Consider the following 14,668-nt stretch of genomic DNA (forward strand, 5'->3'; position numbering starts at 1 on the left):
CCGGGACCCCAGCCACCTGGAGGTGCGGCGGGTTACCTTCTTCGTAGCCCCACTCCACACCCTCTTCCTCTTCCTCCTCGTCCTCCTCTTTCTCCGGGAAGGCGACAGAATCCTCGATGAAGCTCAAATCGGCCATGGAGAAGCCGTGTGTCCTCTCAGCGCTGTCGCCGGCGGTGCCTGCGCCCCCGCAGAGTAAGCGGCCTGAGAGGGGGTGTGAGCGCGTGAGTGTGAGAGGGCGAAAGTGCGCCCGTGAGTGCACGAGGGAGTGTGAGAGCGAGTGCGAGGATGAGCGCACGTGAATAGGTGTGAGCGCGCGAGGTGAAAGGCAATGCAGGTGTGGCTGCGTGTGTGAGAGTGTGACTGTGAGCGCGAGCGGGCGCGCGTGCGGTCCCGAGTTCTGGGGCGGCCGGCGCGGGGGCGCGTCCCGAGTCCCGGTGGAGCGCGGGAGAAGCAGCAGCTTCGGGATCTGGAGGGCGAATTATAAACCAGGCCGGGGCGTGTCCAGCCAATAAGGATCCGCCCCTTGGCTCTCCAGCCGGAGGACCCGGGGAAGGAGCGCAGGAAAGAGCCCTGGGGCCACTGCGCAGAACCTGAGGGAGCTACTGGGCCGGCTCCCCACTCCGCTCTCGCTACCCGTGCTCCGGCCCGCGCTTGCAGTCCCGAACCTGGTGGGTCACTGAGGGTCTGTGGTCAGGACTGCGGTGTGCAGAGCCTAGGCCAGGGCCTTTCTGCTCCCACTCAAGTTCATCGTAACTCTGGGGAATACCAAAAACAGAGAAAGCGGGTCAGGGAGGAGAAAAATGGATTGCCTAAGGTAGGGGAGAAGAGAGGCCTGGGAGACCCCGTAACAAACTAAAGATCGTTTCCCTGCTCCGAATCCTTATTTCTCAGTATCTGCTTTTAAATTCGCCCTTGCAGCACAGTGGAAACAAGTATGGAAAAACTTCCAAGAAACTTGTAGTTCCTAAAAACATTTAAGAAAAGAATGTTTTAATCAAGAAAGGTAAATAGAATTTAGGGACATTTTTTCCATTAAAAAATATTTCAAAGGCAGGAGTAATGAAAGGTAATAACGAGCACTTGTTTACCGTTTCAGACCCTGGAGTGCCGCGGCAGAGGCAGCTTTCTGTGTACACAGCTCCTGACCGCCTCCTGAAATGGTGTAAATAATGAAACACACACATTGCGTAAGGAACAGGAACTCTCCTGACCCAACGAGGCAGCGTCCTTACCTCTTACATATGCTTCCCAGTCCACCGTCAATGAGCTCAGCCCCCTGTCCCGACGCCTTTGAAAGCTTTAGTCAATAACCCCTGAGCAGGTTAACACCACATTTTTAGAAAGTGCTGTTAGAAGGTATCTGCATATAATCAGCTCAGATTTGGACCTTCAGTAAATTTGTTTTTATGTGCTCTGTGCACTCACTGAAATGTCCGCCAGAAGTTTGAATGATGGTTTCCTAAATCGTACCATCCTTGTGGAGGTCTGATTCTTCATGTAAGGCCGGAGATGCTCACTTCGGGGCTTTGGGGGTTCTGTCCTCCGCTGCGTGCTCGGCCCTTCTCCTTTTTTAAGAAGTTGCTTCACAGGCTACTAGGAATTTCTCCAGAAAATGGATTGGGACTGAAAGGGGGAAATATTCAATCAATCTGCCACTTTCTAGAATGTTTAGCAAAATGAGTGGAAACTATTGGTCAGCGTTAGCTTTGAAGATAACCTGTGGATTTCATGTAATTCAAATAATTTCTTTCTCCTTAACACAACACCAGAAAGTCCATGATTCAGTCTGAGGGAAACGAAATTCATTTTTCACTCACAGCCTTGTGGATGTTCTTGCATGAACAGGCTCTCTCCTCTGCACACTGGTGACCCTGAGTCTGACGGAAGCCAAAGTCTATCCCGAAGCTATTATTAAAAACAAGAAACACTGCTCCAAATACCATATGATCTCACCTTTAACGGGAATGTAATCAACAAAACAAACAAACAAAATGTAACCAAAGACACTGAAATAGAGAACAGGCTGACAGGGACCAGAGGGGAGAGGGGAGGGAATTTCAAGGGAAAAGGGGAAGGGTTTGCAGGAACAAGGTTAAAGGACACATGGACAAAAACAAGGGGGGGGTGGAAATGGGAGGGATGTGGGGAGGGCTGGGGGGTGGGGGCTGGGATGGGAGTAAAAGAAAACTGTACTTGAACAATTTAAAAAAATTTTTTATTAATAATAAATAAATAATAATAAAGTGAAAACAAGAAACACTACTCCAAATGTTAACCACTTTCCTTTGAAGTTCTTCTAAAAGGAATATCTCATTTCGTTCTCCTTTCATGAAAACTTCTTCAGAATCTTGGAAGTTTTATAAACTTTGTTTTTAAAATACGTGCACGCGTTGATCGTGTGCCACAGCTAACGGACCATCTGGAGGCTCCACGGTAAAGCCCGTCTGCCACCCGGAGCCCAGCAGCTGTGTTCGCTTCTCTCTGCCCCCAAATGGACACAGATGCTGCCTCGTGGCCACTGTGTGACCACCAATTGCATTTAAAGTACCACATGAATTAGATGTTTGTCAAACCAGAGGACCGCAAAATCACCATGGCAAAAAAACTTCATTTGCCATGGGTCAAAGGTGTGCCATGTTTATAGCAGAAAGGCTGAAAGACTGAATTGTTAATATTCCATTTTTCAGCTAACAGATAATTTTGCATCTAACCAACAATGAATCACTGTTCATAAATGCAGTTAGCTACTAGTCAAACATGTTTATTCATATTCTTTCTGAATTTTTCAACATCATGTGTATAATGTCACTCTTCTCAAGCCTAGGGTACCCTGTCTGAGACATATGAGCCATTCCATGGTGCATCCAAATAGTCAATTAACAGCCTTAATTGCTTTGAGACTGTGTGCTTCAGATTTCTGCTAATTAACAGCACCTTAAGACCTTCTCTGGTTCCTGTACTATATTATCACTAAAGATGGAATTTCTATTTCTAGTTATTATAAGGTATCTGCCACTATAAAACCTAAACACACAGACCTATCTAAGAATCTAAAAATATTCATGCTCTATATTTGAACATAAGTACTCCACATATCATTCTGTATAACTTTAATGCATCTTAACCTAATACCATCTTTGGTTCTTTAAATTAACTATATTATTCATTGTTATTATTTGCATAACTGAGGTCAAACATCATAGTAGCACAATTCATTATAACTAAGACCTATATAGCTAATTACTGTTTGATACAGAGAGTATAAATGGAAACACCTAAAGGGGACAAACCTATCTAGATATCAGGGGAACAAAGAGATAAATCGCATCCAGCCCCCAGTACCTACACAACCCTCTCTTCCCAATCCTTTCTGGCCCATTTGCTGTCTTACCGAGCTTTCTGAATGCAGTGGTGAGATTGGCCCTCGAACTGTCTTAAGCAAGCATTTCCTTCTTGTGTGCACCTAACCCTCTGGAAAAACCTCAAGGATAAGAGCTAACATGTGCATGTCAAATGATTTCTAACCAGGCTATAAATCTCTGAACTTCAACCACAGTGAATGATGTCCCTTCGTATGCACTGCTCTGCAGTAGGCTTTCTAAGAGACCCCAAAATAAATCAGACCTTTTTTTTCTGCCTTCAAGGAATGCACAGTTCTCTTGGTGGCAGGGGGGAGGAGGTGAAATAGCTAGTGATAATAAAGGCAATATATTAAATAGCAATGTAAGTACCATTACTTCTAAGGAAGATGCAACTCACGTACACGGGAACAATCCAGGAAGGTGTCCCGGAAAAATGTCATCTGAGGCAAACACAGAAGAATAAGTAAGTGGGACCTGGGGGAAAGTGAGTGAGTGAACATCACTCCAGGCGTGGGCCATGGCACCAGACACTGGCAATGCCTGTTGAACAGCAGTTCTCTCCTCTGAGTACCTTCTGTGACCTGCTGAAACCCTCCTCCAGGTCACTCAAAAAATGAGGGCTTCGCGGGGCTCTGCTCTGAGGCAGGACACTCCTCTGGTTGTTCAGTTTGTTAGTCTGGTGTTTGTTTTTTCAGTAAAGACGTAAAGTTTTTCCCTATTTTATACATTTTGGTTTCTAAAGGTTTCAGTCTGTTATTTACAGGACAAGAAGCTCTGATTCTTTCTCTCCCATTTATTTATTCAACTGATTAATCTCATTATTTTGCCTACTTAAAGTTGTGTTATAAGGCTACTCTTCTTGGTCTTTTGTCTTCAGACCCATCAGCTTTTGGTCTTAGGGTTCAGCGCAGCTGAGGCAAATTGCGTCCTGTCCGTCATTCACAGCCCCTCTCTGTGAGATTTTACCTCATGGCTTTGATGAATTAGACGTGGGTGGCAGGGCAGGCACCACTTTCTAAGAGAAGCTTTCGTAGTTGTTGTGCAATTCCGCATCCTTGTTGTCCCCTCTGCCCCCAAATTACTCCGTTCAGGAAGGCACTGTTCCCTCTGTCTGCATCCTAGAATGAAGAAAACCCACCCACAGATCGGAGCGCAGGCAAGCAGAAGTCAACATGCAATGTGAAAAAAAAATCTTTGTTTTATAAGCCACTGACATTTGGGAGTCATTTGTTACAGCAGCATAACCTACCAAAAATTGACTGTGAAAAGGAGCCCATCCAGTAAAGGTGATGTCAATAGTAATTTTTATTTGTTCAAATACTTTTTTTGCATGTCTTTTTCTTCAAAGTAAAAGTACCTGTCTGGCCTGCAAGAAAACTAAACAGTCTAGAACAGGACATTATCAACACCTTGCAAATTTCTTAAAAGCCCTACCTCTAACTGGGATCCTCCCAACCTCACTGCTTGGTGAGAAAGTCCTAACCCATGGAAAATCCCTGTCTCCTCTAAGTAGACAGGGGCCATAGCTCTCTCCACGCTTCTGAGGTCACACCAGTTACGCCTGGAGCCCTCCACCTACTTCAGCACCAAAATGACAGCAGGTGAAGTTGGCATGTTGGAGGTCGCTATAGCGATGACTCTGAAACCTACCTTCCTGGGGCGCCTTCCTAGCATTACAAATCCGCTACTCAAGTGGTTTAAAGTGCTTCCCTAATACCCTGTACAGATCTCTAGCCCTGAAATTAGCATTGTGTCTTAAGGGTATATTTTACATCCACCTTCTCCAATGAACAATGAGCTCCCAAGAGCACAGGGTTCATCTTGTTCCTCTCCGTGTCCCCAGGTAGCACATGGGAGGCACGTAGGAGTCCGTTTCCCTGAGTCCCCAGCCCTGCAGTGATCTGACTAGCCATTATGAGTATTAGTGCAGCAGAAGCCCTGACCACCAAGGCAGAGGCTTCCGGGGCACACTGGGGCCATAAAGAAGGGAGGGACAGCGTGCAGGGTGGAGGAGAATAAAGGGGGGAATAGAACAATAAGTGTAATGGTATAATCAATAAAATATATTTTTTTAAAAAAAGAAAGCACAGACCCAAAATGGAGTTACTTTTACTAAGCCCACCAACTCAATACCTAACCTAACTGCAGTTTCAGCCGCTTCTAGGAATGGACTTCTAAACTAATCAGTTTGGAATTCCCTGGTCCTCAGTGGAGCAATCTGCCTGATAAAACCCTGCCCCCCCGCTAGGAAAGGCAACCTTGCCTGGAAAACCCCGCTCCTACCTTGCTGGCTCTCCTCTCTTTTTGCCTGTGAAAACCTTCCATTTTGTGCAACCCCGTGAGCGCCCTTTTAGTTACTAAATGAGATGCTGTCTGATTCATGAATTGCTTAATAAAGCCTGGGAGACCTTCAAGAAAAAAAAAAAAAAAGAAGGGAGGGACAGAGCGTACTTGGTGGCAGGCATGTCAATAGGGACTTTATAGGTGAAGCTAGGTCTTACAGGATAAAGAAGTGTTCTTTTGCCCACAGAAGGAAAGAGGAAAGGTGGTAAGAAAATGACAGTTAAAAGGAAAAACAGCAAAACCTCAAATACAGAAGCCAGTGTGGGTCATTTTTTGATCAAGATTATTTTCTTTTTTTATGTTATCAATAGTTTTTCCATGCTGTAAATAAAGTGCAAAGTGATGCATTTAAATAGTACATCTATGTGTGTTTTAGAGATTTTTTAAAACATGATTCGGAATAATCACATGACATAAAATACAAGGTAAATGATATGCTTGGATGAGCATAATTGTTCTGTTTTGTTGACAGAACAATTCTAAAAATGTATTAAGGCCTCTTTGACATTAAGACAAGATGCAGTGGCCGAATTAGAATGGCCCTTTGGCCACACCAATACTTCAGTCCTCACAGCAACTGGGACACCTCACTCTGCCTACAGCATGCTGCTGGCTGTAGGAGATGCAGGAAGGCCTGTTCTGCAAGATGGCAAACCAATTCATGAGAAAGTCAGAACACTGTGACTTTCTCCAAAGACAGCTGCTCTAATCCCCGCCCTCCTGTGGGCACACGCCGCTCTTCCCATCCATCGAAGGGGTATCTATTTCTCCTCCACTTCACCAGGGCTGGTTTTGTCACTTGCTTTGTCTCATAGACTGTGATGGAGTGACCCTGTGCCGGTTCGGGGCTTTGTTTTTAAGAGGGCTGACCCACTGCTCTTCTGCTCTTGGCAACCAGTCCCCATGTGAAAAACCCTACGACCCTGAGCCCGCCATGCTGGGAGGAAACCCAAGCTGTCTACACGGTGACACACGGAGGGACACAGAGGCACAGATGTGCAGGGAAAGCCCTCCACGACCTTCCAGCCCAGCTTAGTCACCAGCTGAATGTAGCCCAAGTGAGCAACCCCAGCGGACAGTATCTGCCGCAGGAAAATAGCCCAAAGTCCTGCCTGAATTCCCAGCCCAGAGAATCATGAGGAATCATAGTTCATTGTTTTAAACCACTGAGGTTTGGGATGATTTATTATAAAGCATAGATGATGGAAACATGCACTTATTATGCACCAGATCCTCTGCCAGCATTTCCCATAGACTACTTCCTTCAACTCTCATAACAGCCTCAGTAACATCATCCCATGTTCAGAAGAGAACACACAGGCTCAGACTCGTCTGAGACCACAGAGTGGGGAGCGCCCTGAGGTCTGCTCTCTGCAGAACTTGACCTCAGAACTGCCAGCCTCTCTGCCTTCAGAGTTGGCGAGCTCAGTGCATGTGCTCCATCTCTATCACTGGAATGTAGCTTGTAGGAACACTGTTAGGAACCAAACACCAACTCAAACGCACACTCCAGTTCTACTGCCCCCTACCTCTGGGCAAACTGGGAGACACGAGGGGCTGGCCTTGGCATCTGGGGTTGGAAGGGTCAAAAAGAGAAGGTAAAGGCATCGAAGTTGGAAAAAGAGCCGGTCCTTCTGGGAGGTTTTTTCTAGTCTATTCTCTAGCTTGGATGCCACTCCCAGTCCACTGCTTACCTTCAACCTCAGACTGACAAGCCAAGATCTGTGTAGGGTTGTGCTGGCCATAGCTCTTCCAACACCGGTAATGGAGTGCTTGCCAGAGGGCCCTGACCAGAAGGAATGCACTGCTTTGGAAATGGGTATAATTCCCTCCTTATCTCCTTTCAGGAGCAGCTTCTTGTCCTGTGACTGCTTCTTCCTGCATGTACACACTGAGATCATGTACTTTAAAGATTTTATTTATCTGCCCTGGCTGGTGTAGCTCAGTGGATTGAGCGTGGGCCTGCAAACCAGAGGATCACGGTTCGATTCCCAGTCAGGGCACATGCCTGGGTTGCAGGCCAGTTCCCTGCAGGCCCACTCCCAGCAGGGGACGCACGAAAAGCAACCATACATGATGTTTCTCTCCCTCTCTCCTTCCCCTCTAAAGATAAATAAATAAATAAAATCTTAAAAAAAGATTTTATTTATCTTTAGAGAGGCAGAGAAGAAGAGAAGGAGAGAAATATCAATGTATGGTTGCCTCTCGTGAGTCCCCTGCTGGGAACTGGCCTGCAACCCAGGCATGTGCCCTGACTGGGAATCGAACCATGATCATGTGGTTCACAGGCCCGCACTCAATCCACTGAGCTACACCAGCCAGGGTTGGAGATTATGTACTTTAGAGTCACACTCAGGACACACGTTCCCTTTGCCTGGGACTCTGTACAAGAAGCCTGGGACTCAGGGAGGTTCGTTCCCGCGTCGTAGGTCTGTCCCCATCAGTGCTCCCCCTAGTGTCAGTAATGAAGGCTGTGTCTGCTCCTTGCACTTCTCCCTGTGGTCTTTTCAGCTAATCCAAATGGGCAGTTGAGATCCCCAGACTCGACCTCCTGCGTTATGATTCGATATCTTGATGGATTACAAAGTCTTCTGTCACTGGCTGGTGATTTACTAACCATCTATTATGTGTAGTGTGTGGGATGTGTTAGCTCAATTCACAATAATTTGACAGAAGGTATAGTTTTGTAGATGAAGCAACCAAAACTTAGAGAATGAAGTGCTTTACCCACAATCACACAACTGAAAATGGGAAAGTTAAGCTTAGAACCAGGTCTGCACAGTTCTGCAGCCAACATTCATTCTGTAACCCTTCCTCACCTCCAAGTCAGGTTTCAGCCACATTCTCCCAAAAAGCCCATTACTCATTCATCCTTTGACATTTGCAACCAACTCTCAATGGGATATGAATTAAGTACCTACTTAGCAATCTTCGATGCTACTCCTGAAAAACAAAAAGCACACAAGATGTTCTATAGTAAATGTTTCTTTTTCATAAAGCGTTTGTGTAATGAGGAGGAACCAGGGATGCTAATGAAGTGCACAACGCCATCAGCATCTTTAACACTAATGGAGAACAGCGTGTTTGCATTATGGTTGGAACCCCAGTGATTAGGTTTCACTAAACATCACTGTTAGCATCATTGCCAGTGATGGGAGAGACAACCTAGCTTGGTGCTGAGTAACACCAGCCAATCAACAAGACTAACTGCACTAGTTTCAGCTGGGCCTTAATTATTTACAATGTAGTAACATACAACATTATAGCTTGATATTCCCCGTCTGGACAAAAGAGATAATAGAGAAATACACTAAAGCTCCAACAGGAGAGATGGAAGTCAGACAATAATTATCAGATATTAAGAATTATTAATCTTAGTAATCTTCAAAAGCCCTGGCTGGCGTAGCTAAGTGGATTGAGCGCGGGCCTGCGAACCAGACAATAGTGGTTCAATTCCCAGTCAGGGCACATGCCTGGGTTGCAGGCTGGTTCCTTGCAGGCTAATTACCAGCAGGGAACGCACAAAAGGCAACCTTACATTGATGTTTCTCTCCCTCTCTCCTTCCCCTCTAAAAATAAATAAATAATTTAAAAAATAAATAAATAAAGTAATCATCAAAATCTGATGGAAAAACTAATTAAATGCATCATCAATAGGAGAATATACTATGTTGAAAGAAAATATAGTATAATGGTTTTGCTGTTTAATATTGATCCTGATCAAATTACTGAATCTCATTTCCTCACCAATAAAATGAGAACGATAATTGTACCAAACCAAAAGGAGTGTGGAAAGATTAAATAAGTTAATATAGATAATGCACTTAAATTAGAAAGCCAATTCTACTAGAATGTTTGTTTTGGAAATGCAGATTTGTTCCTGTTCGGTTGATATTTAGGGGACAATCTGAGCGCAAAGTTCCCTGTTTGCCTGTGACACTCGTGTCTGCGAGAAACACAAGATGAACCCGGAAAACTGTGCCTATTTCAAATGTCTTTCATGGATTTTCCGGACTGAAGAGATCTTGAAGATTCCTTCAGTTCATTTTATTTTTTAGAGACTTTATTTATTTATTTTTAGAGAAAGGAGGAGGAGGGAGAGAGAGAGGAAGAGAAACATCGATGTGGGAGAGATACATCAATTGTTTGCCTCGTGCACGCCCCCAACTGAGAACCTGGCCGGCAACCCAGGCACTTGCCCTGACTGGGAGTCGAACCAGCAACCTTTCAGTTCGCAGGCCAGTGCTCAATCCACTGGGCCACACCCACCAGGGCAGATCCCTTAATTTTAAAGGCAAAGTCCAGAAAGTTCATGTGATTCCCCAAGTTCACACCTCTAGTTCAGGGAAAGCCAAGACTAGGACGAAGTTTCCAATCTCTTTTTGATGCTTGACATTCATTTCACTCTTCATTGACTTTCAGCATTTCTCTTCATCTAGAAATTTCCAACCCTGAACTCTCACGGCTTCTCTTTTCTAACTAATGCTCTCTGGGTTTCCAAGTTTCTCTCTGACAACACACTTCCTTCTTAGAGTCTTTTAGCAGCGGCTCCATAAGAGTTCCCTTGTGAGGTGAAGCTGTACTAGAAATTCTTAACGCAATGAGAAACCCAAACCCTTCTAACAGGTACTCCATTAGTTTCAGTATCTGTTCTGCTAACAGCCTGGTGTTTTATTAACATGTGCTGAGCTGAGTCCTGTCCTGCTATAAAGAAAAGTCTTCTGATCTAGACTAATTCTTACAATTATCCCAAGTGAGCAAAATTTAATGATGTTAGTATATTGTGTCTGCGAGAAATAAAAAATCCTAGTTCATTTTGTGACCCAGAAAAGGAATCTCTCACAATGAAAGGAACATGAACAAAAGGTACTGGGAACAGTCATCTGACAACTCTAAATTGTGAACATGATTCTGAGAGCGCGCATCCTTCTGGGCCTTCAGGACTTCAGAAAGCAATGACTACACTCCAGTGAAAAACTAAAATAATGGTCCCAAGTCAACATGACCTTCAGAAGAATTATTTTAAATGACTCAGCAATAGTGGTTCTAAGCTGGGGGAGAGAGTGAGAGCCAAGAATCATAATTTTAAAAATTCTGTGAGAAGCGTGATGGGAGCCTGGTGTTGCTGACTAGCAAGCACATCCTAGCCTGTTTATATTTGGAATTGATGGAAACCTTGTGCGTTTGTGAGAAAATGGCCCCCACTGTATTCCAGAACTTCCTGAGAAAAAAAAAGAAACATTTGTTTCTTGTTTACGTGAAAATAAAGATCTGTATTTCTTTGTATCTACTGAGAAGAAACGTTTGTCTTCCTAGCTACCAAGAATATCTAGACCCAGTCTCCTTTTCCAATACACTGAAATGTAATTCTTCCTCCCCACCCCTGCTGCTCCTCTTTCTTGTCATAACTGCTTTGGTACTCACTGATGATTTTTAAGGGGCCAAACCAAAATACTTGTGCAGGGAATGTGGGTTTTGATAGCATATGTTGAATAGGGAATTTCTTAATGGATATAGATGGTATAGCCAATGGCTAAGCACCAGTGGGTAAGACCGAAACTAAAGTTTCCAAAGAGACATCTAAACACGTGCTAATTAGGAAGTAATGTGATGTCAGTAAGTCTGCTAAATTCTAGAATCATAAAATTAAGAAAGCTCCTCTTGGAGGTGAAAAGATGTAATTTTAGGAAAAATTAAAAGGCCTGCTTTATACTATTAATAAGCTTCAAAAATCATGACAGTTTGAAAAATTCAACTTCAAGAAATTGACATAAATTTGTAAATTCAGTAGCCAAGGGATATATTACCAGAAAAACATAAAAAGATGTATGCTCTGAGGTCTAACACATTGGGAAATCATATCATAACACTGAATACCCTTTATACTACAACAACCTTAAACTCCACCTTGTACTTATTCTTATGTTAATGTGTATATATACACTCAGGGAAAATTATAAAAATGCCTCTGTTGAAAGTCAAACATAAAACATTAGGCGCTCAAAAATGAGACGATATGATAGAGGAAGTTTTCAATAAAGACTGAGAAAGCCACAAGTCTTTGAAGTCAACACAGAAAGTCTCAATTTCACTAAACAAAAACATCATTGCACAAAAATAAGAGACAAATGTCCCAAATCTATACTCATTGTCAGAAGTGTTTATTGGCTTATGTGAAAAGATTTTAGGCTTACCTAAACCACTGGTTTTAAAGTGTTCCCTAAAACCACAGTATCAGCCTCCCCTGGGAATCTGTTAGTAATGCTACTCCCAAGCTCCACCCCAGCCTCACTGATTCGGAGACCTGGGAGCTGGAGCCCAGCAATCATGTTTTAACAAGTCCTTCACGCCAAAGTCTGAGAACCAGTGGTCTAGACCTGTGTTGGCCAAGATAATTACCAACGTGGATGAAAAATGGGCCACATATTAAACCAGACAAGCTCAGGGGAGGCCTTCATGGTAGGTCCTACAAACTCAAGTAACCACATAGGATGGTCTGAAATGAAAACATCCTAACCAAAAGCAAGTCACAGTGGGTAGTCATGTCCTAGGCCAATGTTCTTCCTTACAAATGTGGATCCTCACCCTAACTGAGCCTGTCCATTGTCTTTTTGCACCTATGATAACATGCCTTTGGAATGTCATAGTCATCCCCTTTTTCCAGACCACTTAGGGTGCAGTCTTCCACCAGGGCACAAGACCACAGAACCCCTCATTTTATCTTGTTCTCCCACTTAGCATCTTTATGTGCTGTGAATGTTAACTCTCCTATACCCACCAGTGTGAGACAAGTATGTGTCTGTCCATTTCACTTTTTATCCAGTCCCAGAGATTTCTCCAGCTTTGCTTTCTTCCTCCTCCCTAACCTATCACCAAAGAATGCTGTAACCCCCTTATGTCTTGCCCTTTGATTCTGGTGTATGTGATAAAACTGCCATTCTCCAGAGTATTTCTCAGTCTGTTGAGATTCTGTTTCCCAGCAGTTGTTATCAGGTTAGCCCAAATAAAATTACAAATATTCTCACTGATTTTAGATATTTCTTATGTCGACACCAGCTGCATACTGCTGTTGAGCATTTGAAATGTAGCTAATCCAAACTGAGACCTGCTGGTAGGTGTAAAATACACACTGGATTTCAGAAACTTAGTGCAAAAAATAAATAAAAGATTTTATTAATGTTTCTCTATTGATAACATGTTGAAATAATAATGATTTCAGTATATCAGGTTAAACAAAATATATTATTAAAATCATTAACCAGGTGCTTTGTTAATCTGGCTACAAGAATATCTAAAATTACACGAGTTACATTATATTTCTTTAGGATACCACTGTCTAGAGCACGCTTCTGAAAAATATAAAAACTCACTCCATGAAATTCCTATAGAAAATTCTGTAACTTCTTCCTGAATATTTTCAATGGCAAGGAACCCCCAAATCAGCACTTTCATTTCTGAACAGGTTTTTCATATATTAAATTAAGATCTGCTTTGCTGTAACTTCCTGTTTTGCTTTTGCTTTTTCCTTTATCCTGTTCTGAGCTCCAGAACTACACAAAATGAAGGCGACCCTTTGCTTTATGACACTGCTTCAGTGTTTTAGAACTTGAACCACTATCAGCCATGTGTCTTATCTTTGTGAGGCTGAAAACACCCCCAGTATCACCATTTGTGCATGGAAGGCATGATTTCAAGAGCTCCCGCTCTCAGGGTTACCCTCCACTGAATGTTCTCCGTGGTAATATTCCTCCTGTAGGGAAAATGGTCCAGGTATCAGAAATGGGCCAATGTGCTTTCCTGTGCCTTTTCACCAGAGCTCAGTGCATTGTCACCAGGCTTTCTGGAATTATCTAATTGTATCGGGTGTACTTCCAATTGCATTGGGTAGGCTAGGCCATGTAACTAATAGGTGGGGACAAGTTTAAGTTATAGAAAATGGGTAACAATGCCAAGGTTGAATAACCACAGGAATGCAAATAATGCCTATTCATAGAAATGCAAATGAACCTTGTCTGACAGAGAGTGTAAATAGCTGTAAGTCAAAAACCTCATTTGAAGTGGATTTTAATTAATGAGTTAAATAAAATAGTTGACATATATTCATTTTGTTTCTGCGATTTTGCCTTTATAATGCCTCTGCATCTTGAAACAGGCTTCCCAGGACACAGTGTGGTGCACCAGCTGCCGTCTGAGCACAGAGGGTCCCCGTGTGTCTGCCTGGCTCTCCCACCTCTCACAGCTCTAGCAGCCTCATCAGCCCTGCTGTGGCAGGAGCTCACGGTGGAGCAAAGCCCTTCACTCTTCCCAGGTGGTACTCTCGATAAACCTCCGCTATCCTCTGTCTTTTATAACTCAAGTACTAGTTTTCTTCTTACATTTATGCCCTTGAAATTTAATGTGGAGAGTTTGAACACATTATTTCATCCTGAGGAAACCACTGCCACATTGCTTATGTCTTTATCCAGGTGCCAACCAAATGCCAGAACCACTGAGAACTCGGAGAGGCTTGTGGTAAACAGGACCTGCCTCCATCGTTGGGTTGGGAGAGAGGACACGGGGAAGGATTTTTCTCTCCGGAAGCCAGTCAACCAGACGCTGATACAGGCCTTGTGGAACTGGAAATTTAGTCAATTGGAAGGTGGAACCCTTTTTCAGGAAGGATAATGCAAAACTGTGCACTCTCCTTACACAATGTCATACTTCAGTAAAATCACTCTCCTCAAAAAAATATACAATTGCTAGAGCCTCTCCAAGGGCCTCACAAGGGACCCAGTGAAAGTGAAGGACCCTGAATCCAAGCTTCCTTGGCTTCCCCACGACTCAGCTACGAAGTCAACCAGCTTGCTGGCACAGATAAAGTTCTCCATACCTGGTAGTTCTGACTTTATACACGTGTCACCATTGTTCTGTCATTCATTTCTGGGACTCCCTGCTCTGCGGAAGATACGTACAGTCAGACCTCC

At 43.7% G+C, this 14,668-nt stretch overlaps 1 protein-coding gene across 1 annotated transcript in view; it reads right to left on the minus strand.

Annotated features, from left to right (window-relative positions):
* Nucleotides 1-465, minus strand: part of CA8 (carbonic anhydrase 8 (inactive)) — a 109,195-nt gene extending 108,730 nt beyond the window's left edge. The window contains exon 1 of the mRNA XM_037058603.1: nt 37-465. Within this exon, the coding sequence (XP_036914498.1) occupies nt 37-136 (100 nt within the window). The 5' untranslated portion in view covers nt 137-465. The remainder of the gene's footprint in view (nt 1-36) is intronic.
* Between the last annotated feature and the right edge of the window lie 14,203 nt (nt 466-14,668).

The sequence above is a fragment of the Sturnira hondurensis genome, unplaced genomic scaffold, assembly GCF_014824575.4.
Source record: "Sturnira hondurensis isolate 20B ecotype Veracruz unplaced genomic scaffold, ASM1482457v3 Scaffold0010128, whole genome shotgun sequence".
NCBI classification, from domain to species: domain Eukaryota; kingdom Metazoa; phylum Chordata; class Mammalia; order Chiroptera; family Phyllostomidae; genus Sturnira; species Sturnira hondurensis.